General features: G+C 43.4%; 3 protein-coding genes and 1 pseudogene across 3 annotated transcripts; 1 reads left to right on the forward strand and 3 right to left on the reverse strand.

Annotated features, from left to right (window-relative positions):
• Positions 1-6,482: 6,482 nt before the first annotated feature.
• On the reverse strand, positions 6,483-11,323 carry Ranbp21 (exportin-5-like protein Ranbp21). Its single transcript, XM_065224242.1, has 7 exons — positions 10,933-11,323; positions 10,407-10,666; positions 7,885-10,349; positions 7,618-7,821; positions 7,171-7,528; positions 6,936-7,104; positions 6,483-6,863 (listed from the first exon to the last, which is right to left on the reverse strand). The coding sequence occupies exons 2-7, from the start codon at positions 10,523-10,525 to the stop codon at positions 6,498-6,500; spliced, it is 3,681 nt and encodes a 1,226-aa protein (XP_065080314.1). The 5' UTR covers positions 10,526-10,666; positions 10,933-11,323; the 3' UTR covers positions 6,483-6,497.
• A 3,700-nt stretch (positions 11,324-15,023) lies between these two features.
• On the forward strand, positions 15,024-16,182 carry Nup37 (nuclear pore complex protein Nup37). Its single transcript, XM_065224186.1, has 2 exons — positions 15,024-15,250; positions 15,329-16,182. The coding sequence occupies exons 1-2, from the start codon at positions 15,101-15,103 to the stop codon at positions 16,142-16,144; spliced, it is 966 nt and encodes a 321-aa protein (XP_065080258.1). The 5' UTR covers positions 15,024-15,100; the 3' UTR covers positions 16,145-16,182.
• Positions 16,160-17,744, reverse strand: LOC135703074 (U6 small nuclear RNA (adenine-(43)-N(6))-methyltransferase). Its single transcript, XM_065224185.1, has 2 exons — positions 17,586-17,744; positions 16,160-17,511 (listed from the first exon to the last, which is right to left on the reverse strand). Exons 1-2 carry the CDS (start codon positions 17,688-17,690, stop codon positions 16,228-16,230), a joined length of 1,389 nt encoding a protein of 462 aa, XP_065080257.1. The 5' UTR covers positions 17,691-17,744; the 3' UTR covers positions 16,160-16,227.
• Positions 17,745-19,307: 1,563 nt separating this feature from the next.
• Positions 19,308-19,880, reverse strand: LOC135703076 (large ribosomal subunit protein eL20-like; annotated as a pseudogene).
• Positions 19,881-21,107: the final 1,227 nt, after the last annotated feature.

The following is a 21,107-nucleotide window of genomic DNA, read 5'->3' on the forward strand; positions in this document are numbered from 1 at the left end:
AGACGACAAAGAGAGTTGTCGGTAGTTTCAAGCGAAACCCTAACCTCTCTCTCCGAGATGCCGCAAATAAGCTGGGTGTATCGTCTACAACCGTGCATCGAGCCAAAAAACGAGCCGGACTATCGACTTACAAGAAGGTAGTGACTCCAAATCGCGATGATAAACAAAATACGACGGCCAAAGCGCGATCCCGGAGGCTGTACACGACGATGCTGACGAAGTTTGACTGCGTGGTAATGGACGACGAAACCTACGTCAAAGCCGACTACAAGCAGCTTCCGGGACAGGAGTTTTATACGGCAAAAGGAAGGGGAAAGGTAGCAGATGTTTTCAAGCACATGAAACTGTCAAAGTTCGCAAAGAAATATCTGTTTTGGCAAGCCATCTGTACCTGTGGCTTGAAAAGCAGCATTTTCATAGCTTCCGGGACTGTCAACCAAGAAATTTACGTGAAAGAGTGTTTGAATAAACGTCTGCTGCCTTTCCTGAAGAAACACGGTTGTTCCGTACTGTTTTGGCCGGATTTGGCATCTTGCCATTACGGTAAAAAGGCCATGGAGTGGTACGCCGCCAACAACGTGCAGGTGGTTCCCAAGGACAAGAACCCTCCCAACACGCCAGAGCTCCGCCCAATTGAGAAATACTGGGCTATTGTCAAGCGGAACCTAAAGAAGACCAAAAAAAACTGCTAAGGGCGAGCAGCAGTTCAAGGCAAACTGGCTTTCTGCGGCGAAGAAGGTGGACAAGGTGGCTGTACAAAATCTGATGGCAGGGGTCAAGCGTAAGGCCCGGCAATTCGGATTTGGAAAAGCGGAAGCCTAACTGAATATTTTTCCTGAATTTTATACTAATTGAACTTGAAAAAGAAATTTAATTTGATTTATTAAATAAACGATTTCACCGATTTACACGCGTTTTCCCTTGACCAAATTTTGACCGTATCACCTTTTAAAATCGACTCGTTTTTCCTGGCTGTTGCGGAGGCCGAATATGATTTGATTGTGCTGACGGAAACGTGGCTGGACGACCGAATTTACTCATCGCAACTTTTCGGGTCACTCTATTCCGTCTTTAGAACTGACCGGTCTGCCCGCGGTGGCGGAGTCCTGATTGCAGTATCTACTAGACTAGCCAGCTACGTAAGTACGTCACCCATTTCCAGTCAACTGGAACAGCTGTGGATTGTCGTAGAACTTCCACAAAGTAAGCTTAGTGTAGGCGCAATCTACCTGCCTCCCGACCGCAAAAACGACTGCACGATCATCCGTGAGCATGTGGAATCGTTAGGGTCAATTTCGTCACAATTAAGTCCCTGCTCTCCCGCTTTCGTATTTGGTGACTACAATCAAGCTGGTCTACAGTGGCGCTTTACAGACAGTGGCACACCATTAATTGATCCACTGCTTTCGCATATGCCGGTTGCTTGCTGTGCTCTTTTGGACGGTTTTAACTTTTACGGGTTCACACAAGTGAATACTTTTCCGAACCGAAATGGACGTTTGCTAGATCTTGTCCTGGCAAATGATTCCGCACTACCGGGCACTTCTGTTTCCTTGCCCGTCGAGCCACTGATTGATCTAGATGCCGATCATCCCGCTCTCGTCGTGTCATTTAGTTTACCTGCGCCGATTCTTTTTACGCCGTCATCTGAGTGCTACTCTTTGGACTTTCGCCGGGCCGATTATGTTGCATTGAACAATGCGCTTGCGGAAATTGATTGGCAATTTATCGAAACTGCCGCTAGCGTGAATGATGCAGTGGATTTTTTCAGTGCTGCACTGGAAGATGCTATTTTCCGCATTGTCCCAGCTCGACGACCTCCGCTAAAGCCTGCATGGTCTAACCTACGCCTACGCGTGCTAAAACGTCAACTCTCTGCCGCCCTCCGAAAGTATTGTAACTCTCGCTCGCCGTACTACAAACGACTGTTCAATTTTGCGAGTCGTAGTTATCGAAATTACAATCGTTTTCTCTATAATCGACACATGAGACGCACGGAAGCGAACCTTCGCACGAATCCGAAAAGTTTTTGGTCGTTTGTCAACTCAAAACGGAAGGAATCCGGATTGCCTTGTTCCATGTTTCTCGGGAATGACTCGGCTAATAGTGAAAGAGAAAAATGCGACTTGTTTGCTCGTCATTTCAAGCAAGTGTTCGACGATTTCTCCGCTTCGCCAACACAAGTGCTGGATGCTGCTGTTGGGATGCCACGTGATGTGTTTAGTTTCGTTATTCCGCGCATTTCAGAAGACATGGTGATAGCCGCAACACGCAAACCGAAGCTCTCGTTCGCCGCCGGAACTGACGGCATTCCTTCATCAGTTCTAAAACGTTGTGTAGCCAATCTCTGCCTTCCACTTGCGAGGCTATTCAATCTCTCGGCCCAGCAATGTGAGTTCCCCTGCCGCTGGAAACTTTCTTATCTGTTCCCAGTACACAAAAAAGGAGATAAACGGAATGTCATAAATTTTCGTGTAATCACCTCCCTGTGTGCCTGCTCAAAACTGTTCGAGATTATCATAAATGGTGCTCTGTTCGCACGCTGCAAAAATTATATCGATACAGAACAACACGGTTTCTACCCGAAGCGCTCCGTGTCCACGAACCTGGTGCAGTTCACTTCTAACTGTCTGCGATGCATGGATTCAGGATGGCAAGTCGATACTGCGTATATGGATCTAAAAGCTGCATTTGACACGGTGGACCATAATATCCTGCTGGCCAAGCTGGAGATACTTGGCATCTCGTCAACTGCTGTGGATTGGTTCAGATCTTACTTGGTGAATCGCTATGTACATGTCAAGATTGGCGCGTCGGAATCGGATATTTTCTCAAACAACTCGGGAGTCCCGCAAGGCAGTAACCTAGGACCGCTACTATTTTCGATCTTTTTAAACGATGTCGCCTTGCTGATACCATTAGGATGCCGCGTTTTCTATGCAGACGATACGAAAATCTACAAAATTATTAAAAGCCTCTCGGACTGCTGGAATCTCCAGAATATGTTAGGTATTTTTGCTGACTGGTGCTCAAGAAATTTGATGAGTCTAAGCATAGAAAAATGTAACATTATTTCATATCACCGAAAAATTGAACCAATCATGTTTGACTATGTTCTCTACGGACGCTGTCTTGCTCGTGTAGAGCACATAAAGGATCTCGGCGTTACCTTGGACTGCAGACTCACTTTCAGAATCCACTACAATGACATCATCTCCAGAGCTAATCGACAATTGGGCTTTATTTTCAAAATTGCCGACGAGTTTCGTGACCCGCTATGTCTCAGGTCACTTTACTGCTCGCTTGTGCGATCCTTATTGGAGTCAAGTTCAGTTGTTTGGTGCCCTTTCCATGCTAGCTGGATCACTAGAATTGATTCCGTTCAACGCTCTTGTTTTCCTCAACTGGTGTGACCCAACGAACTTGCCACCGTACGAGGAGCGTTGCCGTCTCCTGGGAATCGAGCCATTAGAGGTGAGACGGACGGTCGCTCAAGCTATGTTCGCTGGAAAGCTGCTTACAGGTGACATTGACTGCCCAACACTGCTGTCACTGAGATGTCTCTTCGTCAACGCGACTTTCTGTTTTTGGAACCACGGAGCCGGAATTATACACAACACGAGCCAATTCGAGCAATCAGCCGGCAATTCAACAACTTTTTTTATATCTAGATAGAGCTGGAATTAGGGCGTAACAGCCTTTGTAAACAATGACTTCTCTCGATGATTTCTACGAATTCAAGGCACGCCTACATAAAGCAACATATCCATAGAGTATGGGAAGTCTTCCCCTAATCGCTGGGGATGTCGATTTGCCAGGGCGAGCAATATGACTTTCGAGAAATCATCGAGAGAAGTCAATGTTTACAAAAGCTGCTTCGCCCTAATTCCAGCTCTGTCTAGATATGTTCGACTTCAATGTATCAGCTGACGTGTTTCGTCATCGGCTACTTGGCCTTTTCCGTACCGTTGACCGTAACTATTTAGTTTAAGTTTTATTCATTTAGACAGTATTTGTCAGTTGAATTTTTCAATAAACAATAAACAATAAACAATAAACAATGTTTCCCGTCCACAAAAAAGGAAGGAAACGAGCTGTGGATAACTATCGAGGAATTACATCGTTAAGTGCCGTTTCGAAGCTAGTCGAGCTAGTGATTATGGAACCGTTGCTGTCCCATTGCAAGCAGTATTTGAGTGCTGATCAACATGGGTTTACTGTCGGCCGCTCTACAACCACCAATCTGCTGCGTCTCACATCGTATATAACCGAAAGCATGTCGGATCGGGTTCAAACGGACGTTATTTATTCAGAGTTGGTTTCGATCATATCTTATCGGTCGGCAACTAAAGGTTGCCATAGGAGATTGCAGATCAGTTAGCTTCTTCGTCACATCAGGTATACCTCAGGGAAGCCACATGGGACCGTTAATTTTTACACTGTACTTCAACGACGTGCATCTGGTCATCGAAGCTCCTCGGGTATCATATGCAGATGGTCTCAAAATCTGCCTACGAATCTGCTCCATTGCTGACTGTCACTTTCTTCAACGTCAGCTGAATGTATTCGCTAGTTGGTGCAGGTTAAACAGATTGGTAGTGAACTCAGCCAAAAGCTCCGCAATTACATTCGCACGAATACAACAACCGATAATATTTAGCTATGACCTGCTTGACTCGATAATCGAACGCGTGAATCCGGTGAAAGGCTTGGGTGTGATCTTGGATTCGCAGCTTTCATTCAAACAACACATGGCATATGTTGTCGATAAGGCGTCAAGAACTTTAGGGTTCATTTTTAGGATAGCTAAAAACTTCACTGATAACTACTGTCTAAAATATCTTTATTGCTCGCTTGTTCGATCGACGCTTGAGTATTGTTCAGCGGTTTGGAACCCAAACTACAACAACGGTGCCGAGAGAATTGAATCTGTTCAACGTCGCTTTCTTCGTTTTGCGTTGCGTAGATTGCCTTGGAATGATCCGTTTCGATTACCTAATTACGAAAGCCGTTGTCAACTTATCGACCTAGAACTTCTCCGGACTAGAAGAGACACAAGCAGAACCCTAACCTTGGCCGATATCCTGCAAGGAAGGACAGATTGCGAGGCTTTCCTGAGGCAAATTGACCTGAATGTTCAACCCCGACCGCTTCGTAATAGCCTTAAGGCTAAGACTGCCTCTACGTCGCACAAATTACGGAGCATACGGTGCGATTTGCGGACTGCAGAGAACATTCAACAGTGTTGCATCTGTTTTCGGCTTTCATCTCTCCCGTGATGCGCTTCGTCGAAAGTTTTCTTCTGTTTTTCGCCGGCAGGAGTAACTGACTATTAGATATATGTTTTTTTATGTTATTACTTATTACCATGCTTGAATGTATTTTTTTACTATAGTTGAAACATCATTGGGGCTTCATCCAGCCTGTTGATGTAAAACAACAATAAACAATGTAATTTTGTTCGCAAAATCGATGTACATCGTACAACGTAAAATTACATTACCTCTGTGCAGCTGTTTGGATGTAATATTCAGCAACGGTTTGTAAAATGAAAGCTTTCTGCAAAACAAGCTGCAAAGGCTTGAGCGTCTTCACGTGGTGAGTTTTTTTTAAACTATGTGTATCCGCTATAATCATAACCTATCAACCCTATTCTTTATTCATATGATGGCGAAAATGTGATATTCACTACCGACGTAGCAACGACCTTTCACTCAAATTGATAATAAAAATCGATTATTATTGGTTTTTATTTTTACGGTTTATGTTTCTACAATTTCAATATGATTTCCCGGTCTTTTCAACACCATAATTTAGGTTTTACATTTACTTGAACAAGTAGGTATAATAGTACTTACAAGAGTGTCTCGAATTTCCATACCATCCCAGAAGTGATGCCTCTTTTCCGTTCACAATGGCTTGCCACGTCGCCATCTTCGCACATTCTTTCATACCGTCTCGCGAACACATGCACATACCGGCGGTTAGCGTATTTCAGGTTTCTTTCTCTAACCTTCTTAACTGCTCACTACTTCTTATATTAGTCGTTCTCACATTTAAGTTATTCAGTAATTTGAATCGTTCTATACGTACTGATGGTTTGCTTGTTTCCTCTCTTCTATTACAGTAAGTGTAGAATGTCCTCTATCCAGCAGAAAGCTCAACAATCAAACAAAAAGTTCTAATAAATACTAAACATTAAAAGTAAGGAAAACACTTGCCTATTGAATTGGTGTTGCATGACAACAGAATACGGGGTAGGAAACTGCGGTTTGCATATGAATCCAAACATGATTTAAAATGTTTCGACCTAAAGCCACGCACAATTGATTCCTTTCTGCCCGGGGAGGGTTACCTAAATGCTTAGATGAGATGATGGCCTACGATTACAATTTTTCCATTTAAAATCTAAGCAACAGCGCCTATTTGATAGGTCCTAGCAGAAGTGTGTAGTTAGTATAGTAATAGTAGTAGTGGCATGATTAGTTTCGCGGACACTAGCTCCGAGTGACGAAGAGATGCGCCAGGCCGGTTTCCTGTGAACCATCGGTCAGATTGTTGTACGAGTTGTGACCCCCGGCGATCGGCTGTACGATCGGCGGGAGGTTCAAAATTCGAACCTCCTTCTTGCCCTGCTGACCGACACTACGCCCGGCAATGTGCGAGGTGATTTTCTTGAACAGATCTTTTTTGGCTTTGTCGATTTTGTTGCCCTTGGTGCTTGTGGAGAGCGAGATTTTTTCGTCCAGCTTCTGGATGTCCGCCGCGCTGATGTTCGGGATCTGCTGCAACACCTCCAGGATATTGGGAAACTTTGGCCGGAGGATTTCGTACGCCGTCACACCCAGGGTGTTGAGGGCGGCCTATTAGACGAGAGATTGAGGGGATCGTGAGCGAATCAATCAGGAAAACATTGACGGATCTCTTCTAGCTACCTGATTCGATTCATGCTGTCCGTGCAGTTGAAGTCCTTGGAGGACGGCAATGATGATGTTCGATGCCAGGGTGTCAGTGATAAGCTGTTCTGAGGCTAGGAACCGAATGATGGGGCCGCTGAGGAAGACGGCCTTTAGACTTGAGGTGCTATCGTTCCAGGTGATGACACTTGATTCGGAGAAAAGAGAATTGCTTCATTTGAATATAACCATTTTATGAACGAGTTGAACTCACCTCAGCACGGTCATCACGATTGGCGTACAGGTGTACTGGTTGCGCAGCAGCTTAGTACCCAAGTCGCTAATCACATCCGAAGTCATGGCAGTTTGGGCCGCTCGGGTCAGTGCATGCGGTGGCCCGTCCATACTCTGGTCATCGTGATCCATGCTGGCCTCGTTGGTAGCATTCGGTGTCATCGGATCCACCGTGCTCCCCACCAGGGCCACTTTCATCACGTCGATGTACTCCCGCGTCAGCGTACGGTTCAACATATCCTCCAGCACCTCCTGAGTGTCGTTGACGTCCTCTCCCAGCTCACCCGATTCGTACAGTGCCGTGATGTACTGCCAACGGGCGGTCAGTCTTGAAAGCACTATCCAAAGGTAAATAACAAATGTTGACATTAACGCCTGGGATCGATTGCGTATTGGGTTGGAGGGTCGGGAAATAAAACAAACTCACTGAATGGTGCAATATGGGCAAAGATGGGCAGTAGGACCGCTTCGTGAAATATTGGAGCACAGGAGTAGACGAACGGTTTGAAGAAGACGCGTATGATCGTACGCAGACGGAAGTCCGGCACGTTTTCCAGCGAAGCAAAGATGCTACCGATCAGCGCATCCGCAATACCCGGCAGGGCGTACAGATCGCGACCAAGGGAAGGTCCTAAGAGGAAATGATTGATTGTTAGTTATCAGATGCAGAATACTAGTTATTACGCTAACTCACCGGCAGATCCCATCATGTGGTAGCAATGCTCAAAGATCAACGACAGAAACGTCTGCATCCGATCGAATGCCGTCGGTGGTTTCTTTGTCGTAGGATCCATTGGATCTTGGTAGACCAAAGTAACGCCGAGCAGTTGTTTCTTCTCGTGTTCCTGCATGCCGTTAGCACCTTTGAAGTGCGCATTTAGCGCACCCAAAGAATCCGGCTTCCAAAGCTCGTTGAGCACTCGCATCAACGCTAGGATGTGTGGCAACAGAGGAACCACGTGCGACGTGGCCGGATTCCGACAGATTGGATTTCCTGACTCGGTGAGGGCAACTACGAACCCACCTCGGGAGCAACGATCCGGATCATCCGGCCAGGAGCATCGCTTAATGATACCGAGGATTAAATTGAGGGCGTACACTATTTGACCCCTGGTGACGTTGCACGGGTCTTGAATGCCGGAATTCGGTTCCACCGGGGGTTTGTTCAATCCGACAAAGTCGATAAAGCTGTGAGCATTTCTGACTACCGGAGCCAACTGCATCCACAGTGAAACTCCTTCGCGGGTAATTTCCGTGACGAAATTACTCTGTCGCTCGTAGTCGCAAAAGTGGTTTGAAATCAGAAGAAGAGCCTCAAGCAGGGTGATTTGTTCCACATTGCTAAGCTGATCTTGTTGTCGGATTAGATTATGCACGCTGGTGTTGATTTGGTCAAAGATGGGCAGCAACAGTAGGGGATACTTGTGAGCTATTTTGACCATCAGTGAAGCTGCATGGCGTCGGAGGTTCTTCACGGCGATGCATTGATTGATGCGGTTTGCACCGGGTAGTTGGAATACCAACGCGGCAAAGATCTTATCCAGAACTCTCGGAAGCAGTTGCACTCCCGACATGGCAACACAATTGGCGGCGGTGATCTGACACGACGACATGCTGAGAAACACGAACAGCGACGAAATGCAGGATAAAAGCACAGAGAAGATCAACGGGTCCGTGGAGTCGACCTTGAGGCATTCCTCCAGCAAACGTAACCCTGCAGGAACGGAGGGACGTTCCGTCACCATTAGAATCCGCGAGAGGACACCATCCAGCACGTTAACCAAGGCTTCCCATTCCAAGTAGACGGGATCGGTTACGCTACAGGTCGTATTTCGTTCGGAATGCGCTTTCTGTAGTCTTGCGTTGAGCCATTGTTCACAGTAAGAGAAGGTCACGAGGGGTGCCATGAGCGTTGCCTGACGGAATATTTCCAGAAAATCGGTCCTAGCCCGGGCGAAGAAAATTAACCATTCTTCCTCGTCATCATAGTCGAGACTGATGAAGGTTTCCGGATGCATTGTAATCTCCGTTGGCCGGGACGCTGGGTAGCAAACTTTGATTATCTTAGGACCGAACAGCTCGATCAACTTGGGAATGTACTCCATCAGCAACGGATCCCGCGAAATTTGTTCGTGTTTCAGCAGGCCCATCCAAACCAGGGCGGCATAGTGAGACAAGGTGAAGCTCGAATGCCGGGTGAAGATGAGTACCGTTTCCAGGAATGTGATCAAACTTTGTCGCGGAATTTGACATTCCTCTTTGCCCCACAAACCGGTCAATTGAGTAGTCAGACCCATCAGCACCTGGACCAGCTTCTTCAGAAACTGATAGTAGGATTCAGTTCCCATTCTCTCCGTTTGCAATGCTGCACGATAGTAATGACTCACAGGAACTTCATCAAAAAGGATCAACAATGGCTTCCGGTCCTTGACCTGCCCTTTGCGATTTACTACATGCAGCAAACATTCAGCTGCAGGTTGCTGGAATTCAACGTCAACCAGTAGAATGCACAGAATTTGCAATAATCTTCCATTGGCAGCCATTATGTGGTTTATAGACACCCATTCCACGAACCCAGTCAGAGTCAATAAAGCGACTTGAACAACCCGACTATGACCAAGTGCCTTATGCTTGTCCCCGATGGCCGTTGCGTTCCGAAATTCTCCCACGTGCAATTCAATCAGCCTCAGAAAGAAGTCAAAAATTTCCGCCATGTTCGACGTCAGCGCCTGGTAGATATCCTTTCGCCGCTGGTTACTTTCAATTGTCTGTAGAAGAGCCACATCTTCCACCAATCGTAAGAATACTAGCAGAACCAGCTCCGTCTGGGCGACACCTTTCGAACATGCCTCGCTAAGTTCTGCCAACAGGGTCGTCCATTGCTGTGGCCACTCGCGCTTTATCATTTCTACAATGATCCTCGACAAGCCATCCTTAATGTGCGAAACGCTCTGGTCCTGTGCCTCTCCAACCCCCTCGCCAAGCAACTTCATGGAATTTTCTTTGATGAATATCTTCTCCTGTCGAGAAATGTTATTCCAGTTGAATTTAACCGTATGCTCCATCAACTGCAGTCCAAAGTGCCGAACTACAGCTGGATAGTTTCCTGTGACAAGAAAGAGCCCTGCTTGGGCACAGAGGGGTGATACTTCCTTAAACCTGAAAGAGGAAAAAAATGTCTCTCATCGATTCAAGACAACAGCAAAAAACATTTACCTTTCACAGGCAACGTAGGCATCCATACGAGCCTGTTGCGAGGCAGCTGGATCCATCGTTATCTTCACTGCCCGGGCCAATTCATTTGCCAGGCCTACAACTTCACCTGCGGGTTCCATTTCGCGATGAAATCAGTTCCACAACCTTCTTATTACCCTCCCTCAAGGTCTCTCTCGAAAACAATTAAAATTCCTCTAATTGTCGGCCAGTGCACTGCACACTCGGTTTCCTCCCGATTCTACCTTCAGTGTATGTGTCAACTGCAAAAACAACGCAAGGAAATCCCAGTTCATTTTACGATGCAATTTATGGTAATGTAAATTTTATGAACTGCAATAAAGAAAAACAAAGCTCAACCAAAACATGATTGGCTTGGCTCGGGCCATCATCAGCACCATCAGAAGGCTGCTGCACTCCATGTTCGCATTATTTTTTTTTTCTGCTGTCACCTCATCATGTTGCTTCGCTTTTGCTCGTTGTGCGACGAAACATTCATTTCTTGCCGGTCAGAATTTTCACTACTTACCGGACTTTCCGCCAGCTACTAATGGTTCACCATTTCCGGTTGTTTTCGGTGTTTGTTTTGCAGATATCTACGGGATAAATGCTTCACGATAAATTAGATAAACTTCCTTTCGATTCGCAGGATCACTTCTTATAACCACAAAATTTTTCTTTCTCGCAGCTCACAACTCCGGAGAACTTTCAGATTTGGGCGTAATTGTTTTTGTAAACAAACATGTCAATCGCTGATTTCTCGCAAATAAAAGAGCAATCTCTCAAACGAACTATACCAAATAATAGAAGAACCATTCGTCTACCTGTTTGTGTTATTAGTTTTTGAGATTGAGCTTTAATTCGCGAGAAATCGTCAATGAAGTGTTGGTTTACAAAAGCAATTACGCCCTAATCTCGAAGTTTTCCGGAACTTCAAACTAAAGCCCTACAGTAAAAGTATGGATGTCTGTCAAAAGTGTTTCCAATCTGTTCGTCAAAATGCACACACGCTATTTCAAAACTCCCCAAATTTGGGTAGAATCCACCCAGATCTGTCAAAACTGAACCTACCCAAAAATGGGTAAACTGTGTTGGGAGTGACAAGTTGACAAATGAACAACATTGATATGAATCCGATCGACGTTGTTCATTTGTCAAGTTGTCACTCCCAACACAGTTTACCCATTTTTGGGTAGGTTCAGTTTTGACAGATCTGGGTGGATTCTACCCAAATTTGGGTAGTTTTGAAATAGCGTGCACGCTATATCAAAACTCCCCAAAATTTGGGTAGAATTCACCCAGATCGATTAAAACTTAACCTACCCAAAAATGGGTAAACTGTGTTGGGATTGACAAGTTGACAAATTAATAACGTCGATAAATATGGACCAACAGGTCATTGATCGGACACAAATGTGTAAACGCAGTTTATTCAAAATAAATGTTTATAGTATAAAGCAAATAATATAACAGTATGAAAATGAAAATTTGTCTCAAATATCACTTTTAAAATGAATGTTTACTACAATTAAAATGATTTTTAAATCTTTCGTTTTAAAAATTGGATATTATTGCTATCACTATTCTTGTTTTCAAAATAAATGTTTATGGATCTCAAAAAGTTGAGCTGAGCCCAGGAGGTATGAAGAGATAATAAGAGGTATAGATGAAGAGAATCGATCAACAAGGATAAGCCCTTTTCCAGTGGCGTCGCGTAACCTCACTTTTGACCTGTGCACCAACTTTCAAAAACAGATTTAATGCCATATTCATACTCGAATCGGTTGAAAAATACACTTAATCTTCTAGTTAACTCGATATCTATCCATTGCAAGCAATATTTTGATAATTGTTTATGTTTTGAGAGTTGGTGCACAGGTAAATTGAGGTTAAGGCGACGCCACTGCCCTTTTAAAATGTTACGCGAGGGTTTTGAAATACACCGAAAATAATTTTCATGTACACAGAAAAACAAAACTACCCACCGCTTGGGTTTTTTAAACTCAAATTTGAGTTATTTGACCTCTGTCCGTTTCATTTCCTCTCGCTATTGTTGTCAAAAATAGAACGAAAGATTCGACTCAACCGTCTAGTTCCGTACAAGAAGCCAAAATTGAGTAATATGCGATATACCCAAATTTGAGTTAATTGAACTTAATTTTGGGTAGAAAAAATTGAAAATAACTTAGCGATGGGTAATTTTTTTTTGCCGTGCTTAAATGCAAACTACTTTGAGCCGGTTTACCCAAATTTGGCTTATCGTACGGAACATGGGAGATGAGTGAAAAGAACTTAATTTTGGGTTGTTTTGAATTTCTGTGTAGCTTCCATTGGAAACACATATGATTTTCATCCATAATCAAAATTAATGGTATTCTCGCCTAACTTTTCAAAAGGTCCTATCTAACATTTCACTCTTTTCGAGAAAAACGAGGTTGAAGATTGACAAAATCTTTTTTGATACTATTTTAGACCAAATCAACTTTTGACATTTTTAAGACCTTTAATAGTAAAATGCGATAGTAAAATTGAAATTGAAATTATAATCTACCCGTTTCATACATTTTTTCTATGAAAACGTGAAAAATGTTACATAGGACATTTTGCTCTTGTCAGGTGTACATTGGACATGTTATAACGTCCTATATACGTTATAATCACAGTTACATAGGTCATTTATGTTTTCAACACTATTTGTTTGTTTTTAAGCATTATGAGTGCATAATTTAAGTTATACGAGTTAAACGAACAATATGAGTATTGGACAATGCATCTACTTTTTTTTAACGGTATATCGCAACACTGCCCACAGATTGTTTTGGTCGATCGTTGGTGGTCGCGTGAGCTGCTTTTTATTTGATAACCGTGTTATTTTAGGGGCTGTTCATTAACTACGTAGACAGCTTTTCGGTATTCTTGACCCCCACCCTCCACATGCGTAGACAATTGTCCATATAAAAATTTTAAAATTTGTATGGGCCGTGGATAATTGTCAACCCCCACACGCGGAAATAGTAGAAAAATGCTTGACATGAAAATTCCGATGTGCACAATCACATTGTTTTGGTTTGTTTGAACATTTTAGACGTTTTACTCGTATAAACACAAAGGACTGAAGTACAGATCTGCACTGTTTTGGTTTTTCTGATACTTCAGACGTTTTTCTTGATGAACATAGTCAAACGTCTGATGTAACAGTGAAACATCGTTAATGCAAATTCGGACTTCAGACGTTTTGTTAATTAAGAATTTTCTCAATTCAATTGACATTAATCTGAATGTGTGTGTGTGCATAATGTTCTTAGGTACAAATGTTACAATGTGCATTTATAAACTCGATTTGTTTACATTTGTTACTTAGGACCTTTTGAAAAGTTAGGCGAGTATTCATCTGAATTTCACATAATATTTATGTTATCACATTAATTTTATATGATTTTTGATATGAATTTCATGGACCTCATAATATTCATGTGATTTTGTGGTGGGATTTGCTGCTATGTGATCACAGGAAAGCTATAGAATTCTCAAGATGCACAAAAGTGTGCGTGAGACCGCGCGCTACCTTTTTAAGTAGTTGTGATATCGCGATACCTTTTTGTATCTTCTTCTTATTCATTTTTATATATGGATGGTGGATTTTAGTGTTCGTGAGATTGCGCTTAGAGATCTCTATGTGAAAATCACATGGATTTCATCCATTAGATATGCGATAAATTTTTTGAGTGTAGACATTCAAACGCAATTTCACACTAAAATCCATCATCCATATATAAAAATGAAGAAGAACAAGAACCAAAAAGGTATCACGATATTACAACTACACTCAAAAAAATTATCACATATCTAATGGATGAGATTCATGTAAATTTCACATAGTTTTCCTGTGATCACATAGTAGCAAATCCCACCACAAAATCACATGAATATTATGAGGCCGATGAAATTCATTTGCAAAATCACATAAATTGAATGGGATCGATTCAGATGAATTCCATTAATTTTGATTATGGATAAAAATCATGTGCATTTCCAATGGAAGCTACATGCAAACTTTTTTCGGTGTACTTAAAAAGGTAGCGCGTGGTCTCACGCACACTTTTATGCATCTGGAGAACTTTATAGCGCACTATAACATTATAATACCCATTAATGAGTTCAATTTCACCCATTTTGAAGTGAAGTAGGTTAAACCATTAAATGGGTAAAAAAATTACCCATTAATGATTAACTTTTACCCTCTAATGGCTAACAATTATACATTTATGGGTATAAGTTACCCATTAATGTGTAATTTTTTACCCATTAAATGCGTTTTTCTACTTTACTTCAAAATGGGTGAAATTGTGCCCATTAAATGGGTTAACCTACTTTACTTCAAAATGGGTGAAATAGTACCCATTAATTGGTACTTTCCTGTTACAGTGCGTTTATCTCTGAAATGTACCCATTTAATTTTCCGGCTTTTTGAGTTCTTTTCAGTTCGTGTACTAAAAATTAATTTGTCTTTGGTCAATCAGGCAGTTTCGTCGTTTTTAAACGCGCCGCGTCTGTTTGACATTCCGGTAACAAAAGCGGGGACTATTTACTGTTTACAAAATTAGCGCAAACGATCTACCCGTCGTCAGAGTTCACACGCTCGCCAGTTCTTTTCGTTCTGTAACTCCTATCCATTTCCGTAGTTTACCGCCAGCGAAATGGATTCATCAAACAGTTCCCCACCAACGCATTCGATTGCTTTTCCGGAGAAGATTGTTGCCTTCGAACTATCTAGCTACGAGTGGTCCCAAAATCTACTTTGCGTCGCTCTCGCTGACAAGCTGATATTGGGCATCGTTCGTTTTCCGGTACATAGTTCAATCTTTTAATTCGGAATAAATTGACTGATACAATGTGATCAATTTATTATCTGATTTCTTTTCTAGGAGGAAAACGACTACGAGAACTTCGAGTGGAACCAAATCAAGGAGATACACCATGAGAGCCGCTGCCATGCAGTGGCCTTTGCACCAGAAACTTCACTAGCCGTACTTCCTAAAGTGGTCATCATCTGTACAGCGGGAGCGGATTTCAATCTGCGAATATTCAATAGCGACCTGGAGGACAACAATACGGTACGAATTTTGCAGGGACATCGCAGCTACATAAACCAGGTTAGCTGGGATCCGGAAGGCGAATATTTGGCTTCGTGCGGAGATGACCATATGTGTATAATGTGGAAGGTGAAGGAGGACTACGCCAAAGGATCAACTTTTTTCTTTGGTTCGGCGGTTGTTTCCGCCAAGTGGCATCCCGATGAACCGGGGAAGGTGTTGATAGCGGAGAAGTCCGGAATCGTCCACCTTTACAATGTCGAGTCAAAATTGGCGATCCTATCAGTGGAAAGCAGCAAGAATCCTTTAAATTATGCTGACTGGAGTCTGAACAATTCAGCGTATGTTGTTGCGCTGGCAGGTGGTGAGATGGTCTTTTGGGATTTGAAGAAACCAAGCAGACCGATCGAGAACAAAAGGATTCACGAAGATTGTGGACACATCGTAAAGTTTGCTCCGCATTCGGAAACGATTGTTGCCAGTGTGGGCCGACCGAGGACAACGCTGAAGGTGATTCATGTCAAGAACCCGGTTCCACAAATTGAAGCCAAGCTCTTACTGTACGGAGGTCTTTGCTGGCATTATCAACTACCATACGTGGTTGCTGGACAGGATCGGAAGATATGTTTTTGGAAAATTTCTTCATAAGATTTGTATGTTAAATAAATTATATTTCTTGGTCTATTTGATGTTATTCTAGAGGTTTCGGACGCATTCAAACTGCAGTGTAGCTACTGAACTTTTTGTATGTTATTTTTCACAAACTGCAAAATCTGGTTGAGAGCATCTTTTCCAGCAATGCCGCTTAAATAACTTAAAGCTAGATAGTACCCGTCTTCCCTACTCTTCAAGGCAAGTACTGACTTTAGGACTGGTTCAGTATGACTGTTGTCCGCTTTCAATCTCTTGGAAGGTGTTCCTTCGGTACTAGGAGAAGCACCGTTTTCACGCTCTTCGTTTGTTCTATTTTCGCTGCCTGGACTCGGTTTTCTTTGCGCTCCTCGTCGCCTCCGACGTTGATGTGACCAGCTGTTTTCTTGCGCCGACAACTCCCACATGCACTCTGCATCGACCAGAGGTTTCAGCTCAAGGTCAAGCTGCGATAAGACAGCCAATAATTTGGAACGTGCTACATCTAGCGATGGAACGTCGTCTAGAGACAAAATTCTTCCGTCAAGAGGCTTTCCCGGCGCTTTTCGCTTGGACGATTCCTGTTCAAATCTGTCAGGTACTTTAGCCAGAAGAGTAGCGCTAGAAAAACTCCACGCAATTCCCCACCGTGTAGTATTCCCTTGACAAAACCTCGTGGTTGTAATATTATTTATAGAGCGACTTTTCATAATGCGAAGAATTTCCTCAAAATTTCTCTTATGACCAATCATTGAGGTGTAGATCGAGATTCGCTCTTTTAACTTCAAACTTTCGTCAATTATCCTTTCAACAAAACGTAATTCTCCCCCTTCTATACGCAATTCTTGGTCGCAACCGGTAGCAGCATTAGATGGCTCCTTTCTCCTAGATGTACGATTTTCGCTTTCTGATATTTCATCCTCATAGAACGGAGGGTTGCACATGCAAAAATCTAATTCCTCTTGCCCTTCCATGAACCCTGTCAGAATGTTCTCGCAAAATTTTTTCTGCTGTACCACTTCGATATATTCTGCCAAACCATTCCTTTCAACGTTTCTCCTGGCAAATTCGACACTATCTTCGAGCAGCTCCAAACCGATCATTTTCCAACGATGCTTGGAATGTGACACTCCGAGCAAGGGGTATATGCAAGATGCTCCACATCCAATATCCAACCCCCTTACCTCGGATCGGTTTTTCCACCCGAACGCCTCCTCCAAATCCTCGAGCCATAGGATGTAGTTCAAACGCAGGGGCAAGGTCGGCACTAGCTTATCCGGTGGCAGGTCCAATTCCAGACCGAAATCCCGTTTCAGTAGGCAAGCCGTTAGCAGCTGCAAAGCCTTCCGATCTTTGTAGTCAAGTTTGATTCGGCCATTCAAATCCTGAATAAAAATAAAGAATCGTTTATCAATCGTTTCAAATTATGCCTACACCGTTTTTTGGTAGGAACACTTACCACAGTTGCGACTTGATTCATTTCTGGGTATTGCTTGACCAGTACTTGAAAGTCCGGCTTTTGTCGATAGATATTGCGTGGATGCATAAACTTGTTCATAGACATATTTGAAAATGATATTTTTAACAAAAATACAAAGAATTTGTCTTGGTCAACCGTTTGAACCGTGCAATCAATAACATTAAAAACCGCGTGATGCGCGTTATTTTTCTCTTCTCGGTTTTTGTTTTGCTCACGCGTTCATCACAACCAATGAGCTGGATTACCGCAATGAGGTACAGAGAGAGGTGGCGCAGATCGTGAAATAGGGTTGTATTAGTAAACCAAAAAATCAACGTAAACGCAAGTAGTGACGTCACTACTTGCGTGTACTTGCGTGTATCGTACAGTGGTTGTGTGAGTGATTGCTTCACCTCGGTAATCCAGCTCATTGGGATTACCGTACTCTCTGTACCTCATTGCATCACAACTCCTCTCATGAGACGACTCGGACTGATCAGTGTAAACAGAGCTGAATAATGTACAGTATGCCTCCACTAATTCGATTAAATTATGTTTTAATCAGTCTCTACACGGCCACTGAGAATAATGCCGCGGATACACTTGTATGACAAACTATGAACATGAGCATTATTTGTATAATAAATTATGAGCACATCAATAGCACACCTTGGGTCACACTTGTATAGTTTTTGTATAGTTGTTGTGTAGTGCTCATAATTAGTATACAAATAATACTCATGCTCATAGTTTGGCATCACACACAAAAACACACTCCGACACACTCCAAACACCTTGTCACCCAGGCCGAGACCCAGGCAGCCTCCACATAACAGATAGTTTTTCATCAATCCAAGCACTGAAACCGTGTGTTCATCAATCCAAGTGCGGAACCGAACTTTTTGTCAGTGCGAACCTCAACCTGGGCTAGGTTTTAAAAACAAACGATCAAACTGACGTTTGCCAGAAAAAAAAAGCAGACCCGATCTTGATACCCGATCCAGGTTGGAACCAGCTTGATACCTCACAAATAACAATTCTATCATACAAATTGGCATGACCAATAGATCGAGGATTGTCCTCTAATTGAAATGGGCGATATAGAGAACACGATCGGGATCGAAAGTGACCATCAGCAAAATGGTGAAACGACTCATTTCACCGAGACTCAATGTTCATCAACAATACCGTCTCCGTTGGTTGCCAACCTCAAGCTTGAGTCGACAAATGCTACCGAACCTGACGAAGATGAAGATTTCATGATGATAAATTACAATCAAATTTGTCGATCACCCCTTTCTCTATTCCGTTGTATGGGAAATCCGTTTCGAGAGACTCGTGCCCGTAGAGAACTACCAGTCTTATACACTTAGTACGGGGCGAAGTTTACCAGCTGTGAGCTTTCATTCGCGAGTAATCGACGTCTAAAGCCATTGTTTACAAAAGCAATTCGGCCCTTTTGAAATGTTCACACCGCATTACTCAATTACAAAAGTCTGTCATTGCTAAATTTAATGCGGCATGAAATCGCCAATTCAAACTCATCCATCTTCACAAAATAGTTGTTCTCAAGGGAAGCATTGAACCAACTTCCTCCAACCAGTAGGATCCACATTTTAATCCACTCACGGATTTTCTTTCTCAACGAATCACGAAGAATGCTCCCATGGTTTCTTACGGATCTTCCTCGGGATCTTCATCATTTTACTCCCTAAAAAAGAGTGGAATTAACAGTACATGAACGGCGGCTCCTGGTTTACTGATAAAAAGTATCCGGTCTTCGGAAACAGAACAGCTTCCTGTAGCGCTTGTGGTGGTATCTTTGCACCAGCGGGAAGCGGATCTTCGAGTCATGGAACTGCTTGATGTGAGTCCGACGGGTCTTGGAGGCCTCAACTGATTCGACCTTGATGATCTGTTGGGAAAACATTCGCATCAGTGATTCTTTCCGGGTCAAAACTACCAAAAAGCAACTCACCTGAATGGAGTGGGCACGGGCACGGTGGCGCGAAGCCATATCGCTATAGCACTGCGTGACAGCACCGCCAACGGTCAGATCACGATACTCGCGGTACATGTTGTGGGTACGGGACGGGAATCGTAGCGCAGCCAGATGCCGAAGTTCTTCACGCGCAGCGGAGTTTTCTCCAGGATACGCTTGACCGAGACAATCTCACCGGTGGCCTTCTTGAACTTACGCAGCTGCCGCAGGAAGTACCAGAAACGGGACTTGGCCACGATCTGGTCCGGTGCGAAGATGTGCATCAATTCCGCCATGTATCACGCACAGACTGTCGTTTGCTAATTGGATTTTACAGGATTTAACCAGGAGTAAAGAGCTATAGCTGTATACAGTCACCGTCAACGCCAATAAACAACGACGATCGCAGGGGGATCTGTCATTTTCAGCGATGTGGAAGTCATGGTTGCCAGTAAACATTGTGTGTTGCCGCTTGACGTTTTGACAGCTCATTCGACACAGAAACACCCTGAAACACCCAAAAACACACAAGAAACACAATCAGCACAGTCACAAGGTGGCAGAGTGACTTACCCCCTGAAGTGTGGTCTAATTGAAACCTGCATCAAGTGCATCAAGGAGGATTTTTTTTAAAGCTTTATTAAAGAGATTTTTAGCCTTATAGTACGTTCAGACTACAGAGTTATAACAACAATCAATACGAAACTAACGATTTTAAATTGGCTCACCACTTTAGTAGCCTATTGGTCCCAAGCAAACGATTAACGTACCCTATTCTAGTTGAAATTCTATTACTACACTATGTTTGTTTTGATTCGCTATGAAAGTTTGACAGATAACATCAGGGGTGTGTGGATTCATGCAGAACATGCAGGGGTGAGTGAAATAGCTTGGGACTGCTTGGGACCGTTGTTCTGGTACTGAGTGAGCCAAAAATAATAATGATTTTCTTCGGGACCCAGTGGTCTTAGAGTTACCTCTATGCTATTAGGCTAGTTCATCTCTAGCATCACGGAGGAGACGGCAACGCACATCCCGGACTCAAACCGATCGAATTCGACGGATAAGAGCCCGGGTCTCTGTGTGTTGTAGCATGGAAGTTGCCGAACAGGCGCGAAGCAACTGTTGATTTCGGTCGAACTGCTGATTCTAGCCCCGGGAAAAGCCTTACCAATGAAACCCCCTACGAAAAGCAGGTGGAAAAGGAATTCAGGTCATTTTTTCCACTCGGCCAAAGTTTTACCGTCTCTGCTGCTGGTCAAGGGTTCGGATAAGAAAGAGCTAATGGTGAAGTAAGACACCCACCGGCTGATGTATTTCTGTGCGAGAATATTGCGAATCAAATTCCCGTCCAAATACAGCTGGGAATATTAACCGGAACCTTGTAATCCATCGCCATCACCCGTTCCTCCTAGTTTGCAGTTCCGACCTATTCGGTGCGGAACCGTTTTCGGCACTGTGAGCTTTGGTTATTATAGTTGGGCGGTGTCCATTAATTCCGTTTTGCTAAAAATCACTATTTTTGACCCCCCCCCCCCGTT

Source organism: Ochlerotatus camptorhynchus, unplaced genomic scaffold (genome assembly GCF_037179485.1).
Source record: "Ochlerotatus camptorhynchus isolate MF236.1 unplaced genomic scaffold, CSIRO-AGI_Acam_v1.1 ptg000209l, whole genome shotgun sequence".
Classification (NCBI taxonomy): Eukaryota; Metazoa; Arthropoda; class Insecta; order Diptera; family Culicidae; genus Ochlerotatus; species Ochlerotatus camptorhynchus.

What these genes read in the sequence shown, in the direction of transcription:
- Ranbp21 (XM_065224242.1), bottom strand. Translation starts at nt 10,525, where the DNA reads ATGGAACCCGCAGGTGAAGTTGTAGGCCTGGCAAATGAATTGGCCCGG. An exon ending in CCACATGATGGGATCTGCCG is followed by an intron (nt 7,822 to 7,884) that starts GTGAGTTAGCGT and finishes ATTTCCTCTTAG; the next exon opens with GACCTTCCCTTGGTCGCGAT. An exon ending in GACAGCATGAATCGAATCAG is followed by an intron (nt 6,864 to 6,935) that starts GTAGCTAGAAGA and finishes CTCGTCTAATAG; the next exon opens with GCCGCCCTCAACACCCTGGG.
- Nup37 (XM_065224186.1), top strand. Translation starts at nt 15,101, where the DNA reads ATGGATTCATCAAACAGTTCCCCACCAACGCATTCGATTGCTTTTCCG. An exon ending in TGGGCATCGTTCGTTTTCCG is followed by an intron (nt 15,251 to 15,328) that starts GTACATAGTTCA and finishes TTTCTTTTCTAG; the next exon opens with GAGGAAAACGACTACGAGAA.
- LOC135703074 (XM_065224185.1), bottom strand. Translation starts at nt 17,690, where the DNA reads ATGTCTATGAACAAGTTTATGCATCCACGCAATATCTATCGACAAAAG. An exon ending in TGAATCAAGTCGCAACTGTG is followed by an intron (nt 17,512 to 17,585) that starts GTAAGTGTTCCT and finishes ATTTTTATTCAG; the next exon opens with GATTTGAATGGCCGAATCAA.